This window comes from Puma concolor, chromosome A1 (genome assembly GCF_028749965.1).
Source record: "Puma concolor isolate L17-30 chromosome A1, mPumCon1.1.hap2, whole genome shotgun sequence".
NCBI lineage: Eukaryota > Metazoa > Chordata > Mammalia > Carnivora > Felidae > Puma > Puma concolor.
In genome coordinates, this window is record NC_141667.1 from 131,904,128 (window position 1) to 131,910,322 (window position 6,195).

At 50.7% G+C, this 6,195-nt stretch overlaps 1 protein-coding gene across 1 annotated transcript; it reads left to right on the forward strand.

The window, feature by feature from the left end:
* Positions 1 to 2,132: 2,132 nt before the first annotated feature.
* Positions 2,133 to 4,246, forward strand: LOC147584481 (interleukin-3-like). The gene is made up of 5 exons (XM_086719489.1): positions 2,133 to 2,542; positions 2,635 to 2,670; positions 3,239 to 3,349; positions 3,668 to 3,709; positions 3,825 to 4,246. Exons 1-5 carry the CDS (start codon positions 2,141 to 2,143, stop codon positions 3,960 to 3,962), a joined length of 729 nt encoding a protein of 242 aa, XP_086575615.1. The 5' UTR covers positions 2,133 to 2,140; the 3' UTR covers positions 3,963 to 4,246.
* Positions 4,247 to 6,195: the final 1,949 nt, after the last annotated feature.

The window sequence follows — 6,195 nt, forward strand, 5'->3', positions numbered from 1 at the left end:
GGAGCCTGTTTCCGATTCTGTGTCTCCCTCTCTCTCTGCTCCTCCGCCGTTCATGCTCTGTCTCTCTCTGTCCCAAAAATAAATAAACGTTGAAAAAAAAATTAAAAAAAAAAAAAAAAAAAAAGGGGGGGCTGCTCAGCTGAGGAGGACAACCGAGTACCCTCCCCGTGCTTCCACAACATCTCAGGGCAACCAGGAGACAGGGGCCTCCTTTGGAAGTCTCCCTTGAGGTTTGCCTTGACTATAAAGGAACTGCTTCAGGTGAAATCACAGGAACCTCCTTGGTCTCCCGCAGGCCACAGACATGCCCAACCCCTGGGGAGAGGCCTGGCCCCCTGTAAAAAAAATGATTCCACCCCAGGCATTTGCGTCAGCCCCAACCTAGGAAAAGCCTCCTCTGCAGACCGGGCTGATTGCAATCAGGAAGGGAAATGAGCTGAGGATGCCCAGCCATGGGTGGCACAAGGGAGGCCCTGCTAGCGCCGAGGTAGGAGAGCCAACCCAGGACTGCTGATTGCAGTCTGCAGAAAAAAGATCTTATGGCTTTCAGGGTGGGTCTCTGGGCCCCTTCCAATGGATCTCTGTAGGCCTGTGGTCTGGATTTATTCAGAATGGGGCACAGTGTTCAAGGTCATGGCCTGTGGGGCCTATCTAACGTGGGCCCATCCACATCTCTTTCCCATCACTCACCCCCACAGACCTCATGGGATTTTCTGGGGTGCCCACCACCAGTAGGGACCCAGGCCTCAGTCATCATGACAAACTCCCCTGCCACCCTCTCTATGATATCCCGTGTCAGATTTAGTCGCCCATGACCTCAGTCAAGCTTCCGCTGGTAGCAGAACCACACCATCTGGTTTTGTCAATACAGAAGGCAGCACAGGGCTCCTGGCTGGCCAAGCAGTGCTCTCGGGTTTCATATGCTCACCTTAGGAGAGAGCTTCGGATAAAGGGAGGTGTGGCCTCCTTTTCACCCAGCTGTGTATCCCTTCCCCAGGGCCTGCATAGCCTCACACTGTATACCCTCAGCTTTCCATCCCATGCTGTGGATATGGCCTCCTTGGGGCCCATCTGTGCCAAGTGGACCTCCTCCCCAAATTCAGTCTAATGGAGGAGACAGATAGAAAATCACAGTTTAGAATAATAAGCCTGGAAAGGAGAAAGCCTAGAAATGGGTCATTCTCCCCTAGCCTGGACTATCGGGGAAGACTGAGGAAGGAAAAGCTAAGCTTTCTGAAGGATGGTCCAGACCAGATGTGTTACAGGGGAAGTGCTCCCAAGTACAGTTGGGTTTGGAATGTAGATGTTCTGTTTGTCAATTTCAAGTCTACTAACCTCAGCGCTAATATCAGGTAACTGGGATAGTCATGCCAGTCTTGTTATTTATTTATTTATTTATTTATTTATTTATTTATTTAATTTATTTATGAGAGAGACAAAGCATGAGTGGGGGAAGAGCAGAGAGGACGGGGGTTGGGGAGAGAGAGAGAGAGAGAGAGAGAATCCCAAGCAGGCGCAGTAGTATCAGCACAGAGCCCAGTAAGGGGCTCGATCTCACAAGTCGTGAGATCATGACCTGAGCTGAAATCAAGAGTCAGATGTTTAACTGACTGAGCCACCCAGATGCCCCTGAAAATGTATGTGTATTCAGTGCCTGTCACTCTCTGGTTGCTCACCTGGAACACAAAGAATTGGGACAGATGTTCCTATTGTGTTGATAGTATTTATCTCAGGTAAAACCACAAGCCAAGGGAAGGGCAGACATACAGGACCTTCAGCTCCGTACTCCTGATTCTCAAAGAAACTGTCCCAAAACTGTGAGGTGACAACATTGGGACTTCATGCTAGTAACATAGTGTTCCAGGCTCCTAAGAACTGCTTTTCTAAGTGGTTGAGCCTTCATGCAGATGGTTAACCATAGAAATGATGTTGCCGGGCAAAATCTTGGCTGTCACTCAGAAGGGGAGGCCAGCAAAGGTGGGTGGCAGAGAATCAGAGCTGTCCAAGGGACAACAGGACCAGATCCTGGCTGGGGAGAGGCACAAACAGGCCCAGGTGAGCTCAGAGCCAGGTTGCCCACTCTATCCGGTGAGCAATGGTTCTTATTTTCCTTGGTGAGGTAAGGTGAAACCCTTTGAGAATGTTTTTTTCAAGTTTTACTGATCGTGGGTTCCAGAGAATGATGAATACATTGATATGTTTGTCATGGAGGTTCCCTATCAGAAAAGGGTATCAGCCCATCTGGGGCTTCTCTGAACATCCCTCATCACCCCGTTTCCCGCCCTGCCCTACCCCCTCCATTGGGCCTATAAGAGGGCAAGCAGATCGGACCACTTCAGATTCCATAGGGCCAGGGAGGACCACGTTAGCTTTCAGAAACTCAAAGATGTGGAGATCCTTCTGTCTTCAGCTTCTCCTCATCTTCCTTCCCTTCAGCCTCCCCAAGTCCCTGCATTCGGGGACCTCTGGTACCCCACGTCAGGACTCCTGCAAGTACTGGGACATCATCTCTGAAATCTACTATAAGCTGAACACTACCTCTGTGAGTACTTGGGGACACACTGGACATGGGCAGGGATGGCCTGGCAGTCTCAGGCCAGAGGCACTCACGGTTCTCTCTCTTTGCCCCTGCAGACACCTGAAGAGTTTAATCTGCTGCTAGAGCTGAAGGTGAGAGCTCAGACCCAAGGGCCCCCTGTCTCCCTGGAAGTGACTGCCATCGTGTTGCTGGTGACTTGGGTGCATTTGGGTCAGGCACCCCTGGATGGTCACATCTGAGCCTTAATCTTTTGTCTGGTGTCTTCAGTGCAAATACTTCCATCAGCATACTCATTGCCTCATGGGGGGTTGTGTAGTAGATGTTTATTTCCAAGTATGGGAGTTCTACAATTTTATGGTGGCAAAGCTGGCCTCCTTCCCCTTGAGCTCTTTTGTTAGCTGGTTCACGAAGTTCCCTATTCACCCAGCCTCCTTCCCCAGCCCATCTGAAGCCAGGAGGTAGGACATGCCATGCCTTGGCTAAGCTTTGCCACGATGTGCTGTGACCACCTCAGTTGTCTCGGGGCAGCTGGGTCCTTCCTGGTCTGGGGCAGGGCAGGGTGGTCACGTAGAGAGCTGGAGGAGGTGACAGAGGATGCTGGGAAAGGCATTCTGGAAAGGAGGCAGGAGGGATGACACACAAGACCGGGAGAAGGACAGCCCCTCCTTAGCCCTCCCTCATGCACTCTTTGTCCTACAGGAAAAGACCCTTCTGAAGTCTAACCTGGCTGCCTTCCGGACCATCTCAGAGAAGTTCATCAATGTCTCTAATGTAGTGTCATCCATCAGTAAAAATCTGGACTACCTGGAGGTTTGTGAGGTTGGGGAGGGTCTCTCTGGCACTGGGTCTCCACGACCCCAAAGAACCCCATTCCAGGTCAGAGTGCATGGCCTTGTCTTTCCCTTTTCCAAAATAGCAACAGCACTTTTCACCCCCACCCCCAAATTCCTACCACCTCTCCTGCCACCAACCCCTCCATAGCTGGGGGCAGAGCTACCACCTAGTACTTTCTAATGTACAGTCACTGGCAGGGAGACACTGATACCTCCCAGCTACTAGTGAAGCTCCTGTTGTGTTCCTGGCTTTCCCCCAAAAGGCTGACTGGCCTCTCTTGTCTCTGGTCTACAGGAATTGCTGCAAACCTTGACCATGCCCACGCCCACATCCCAGGTAAGCTGTCCAGGCCGAGTGTGGCTGGGATGCCCACTGCCCAGGCTGAGTACGACACCTGTCACATTCCTTCTACCTCCTTCATACCTGACCGAAATTTCTGCTTTCTTCAAAGAGAGAAGTGCATATCGAAGCAGAAGATTTTAATGAGTTCTCAGAGAAGCTGCTTGTCTTCCTGGAAGCCCTGGATGATTTCCTGAAGCCATTACTGAAGTGCCCAGAAACTTTCAAAGCCTCACGTAGAAAACCTTAGTTGGGGTCTTTGCACTGTCAGGGTTCAGATTTGAGCTCAGGTCCTGGGTCCCCAGCTCTCCTCCTAGATATTCCATCTAATGCTCCACTCTGTCACAGATCTCACTGACAATCTTATTTATATAGCAATTTATTTATTGTCCATGCTATCGTGGAGTTATTTATTTTAATAATGGAGACCCTCTCAGAAGTCTCTGAACAGAGCCCAGAGGTAATGTGAAGCCATTTTCATTCGTATTTCAGATTTCAAAAGTGTTTCTTCTCTTCTGTGAAAAATAAACCTTTATAAAGAGCCACTTTGTGCCCAATGTTGCATTTCTTGAGGGTTTCTCTGTCTGACTTGGGTCTGGGTTGCGATTTCCTCACTCCACAGTTAATGTCTTTAATGCCGTGGTTTTGATTCCTCTCGGGATTCTGTCTTTGTTTCCCTGGTACTCCCTGTACCACACACTTCATGGGCCCATCCAGATCTTCTCCTCCCTAGCTCGGGCACCACCACACACACGCCCCATGATCTGCCCACATCTGCATCCCAGGACCTCTCTGCTCTGTCCATTTCCCATCGTTCCCATGCACACCCTGCATCCGGACCCAGGCCTGGTTGCCAGAATTCCTGCCAAAGCTCCCAGGCCAGGCATCTCCCACCCTATTTGCCACACCTGCCAGAGTGACTGGACACCTCTCTGCCCACACCTCCTGTGAATGTCCCTTCGGTGACTTATGGTTTGCCCACGTGGCCCAGGCCCCATGACAAACACAGCCTGCTTTTCTTCCTAAGGAAATTCCCATTGGGGATCCATAGTGCTCCTTTTAGTACGGGGAACAAGTAGTCCTTGTTAGTTTTAGATCCTGGCCTCCCTAAGCCCCCCACCCCTATTTAAGCCTTTGGTCCTCTCTCAACTCCTCCTGTCCTCCCTCCTGGGAGCCACATCTAGATGAGGACAGGAGAGCCCACATGATATGAAATGTGCTCCCATTTTCCATTCTAAAACCCTCTTACCAAACTCAGTTAAAAACAACTTTAATGGCTGGACACTAAGCAAATGCAACGTTGTCTTCTTCCTAGTTAGCTGTTAGCTAGAGGACATTTGCTTGTTTGAAAGCACACCCTCAAGACAAAAGGTCAGTTTAACAGGATGCTGAGTAGGATTTTACCTATTGTCCTAGAAAAGACAACCAGCATCCAACCCTATGCCTCTCTGAGCCAAGAAGATAACCAGTGGGACAGAGTACCCTAGAGCCTTCTGGCCTCCCACAGTGTGGTGGAGAAAGGATATATGGTTTTCTGAGGCCTAAGTGAACACCCAGAAGTTAGAAAGGCTTATACCCCCAAAGAAGAAGGCTACCTGCCAAGCAGGGGAACCCAGGCGGAGATGGTAGGATGGCCACAAGGACTGGAGCAGGGGCTCAGAAGGGATAGAATGAAGGGGTTTTCCTTTGATGGGAAGCTATGAAGTCGGGAGGTTCCTGTCTGTTCCTTCACAGAACCCTGAAGGATACAGACACATACCCATGGGACCCTCCTGTCACAGAGAGCCTCATAGCCAGGCCAAGTGCAGTCTGAAAAGCAACAACAGGTAAGAGAATGACAACAGTGCCTGCCATGTACGAGATAGGGTCTCTTTCCATTCTCCCCACCCCCAATACCCAAGGCGGAAAGGGTCCTGAAGAGGGAGGGGAGAAGAGGAAGACAGGGGCCCTGCCTTCACCCCCGCCTCCTGCAACCCCAGCAGCTCTCTGTGACAGAACCAAGCAGCCAGGGGGAGGGGAACAAATGGCTGTCACATGGGCTTTAAGCTGCACCTGATTTTCTTTTACGATGCAGGTGACTCAGGAGTTAGGAATCTGCCCAAGAAGTTGACCAGCGTCAGGAACGAATGGTAGGAAGGGACACAGTTCAAGGCAGTGATTGAAAAAGGTAAAAGTGGTGCTTTGTGTGTTCCAGACTCCACTGGAAGTTACAGAGCACCCTGAGCCCTGTGGCGCCCTGGGAAGCTCCCTCTGCACCCTTCATCCAGCCAGTTGCTCCCATGCATCTTCCTCCCAGTTCAAAAGCCCTGACTTGCTTCTTCTGTAGATCCCTGAGACCAGAGGACAACTTGCATCCATGTTCTCCTTCCTCTCTGCCTCTCTCTGACTTATGCCTAATGTCCTCTGGACACTTATTTTGGGAGCTTAAGCTCCTTAGCTCTGGAAGTGTTATCCTCTCTGTGCTGTGCCCGAATGGCGGCTCC

What these genes read in the sequence shown, in the direction of transcription:
- LOC147584481 (XM_086719489.1), top strand. Translation starts at nt 2,141, where the DNA reads ATGTTTTTTTCAAGTTTTACTGATCGTGGGTTCCAGAGAATGATGAAT. An exon ending in ATAAGCTGAACACTACCTCT is followed by an intron (nt 2,543 to 2,634) that starts GTGAGTACTTGG and finishes TTGCCCCTGCAG; the next exon opens with ACACCTGAAGAGTTTAATCT. An exon ending in TGCCCACGCCCACATCCCAG is followed by an intron (nt 3,710 to 3,824) that starts GTAAGCTGTCCA and finishes CTTTCTTCAAAG; the next exon opens with AGAGAAGTGCATATCGAAGC.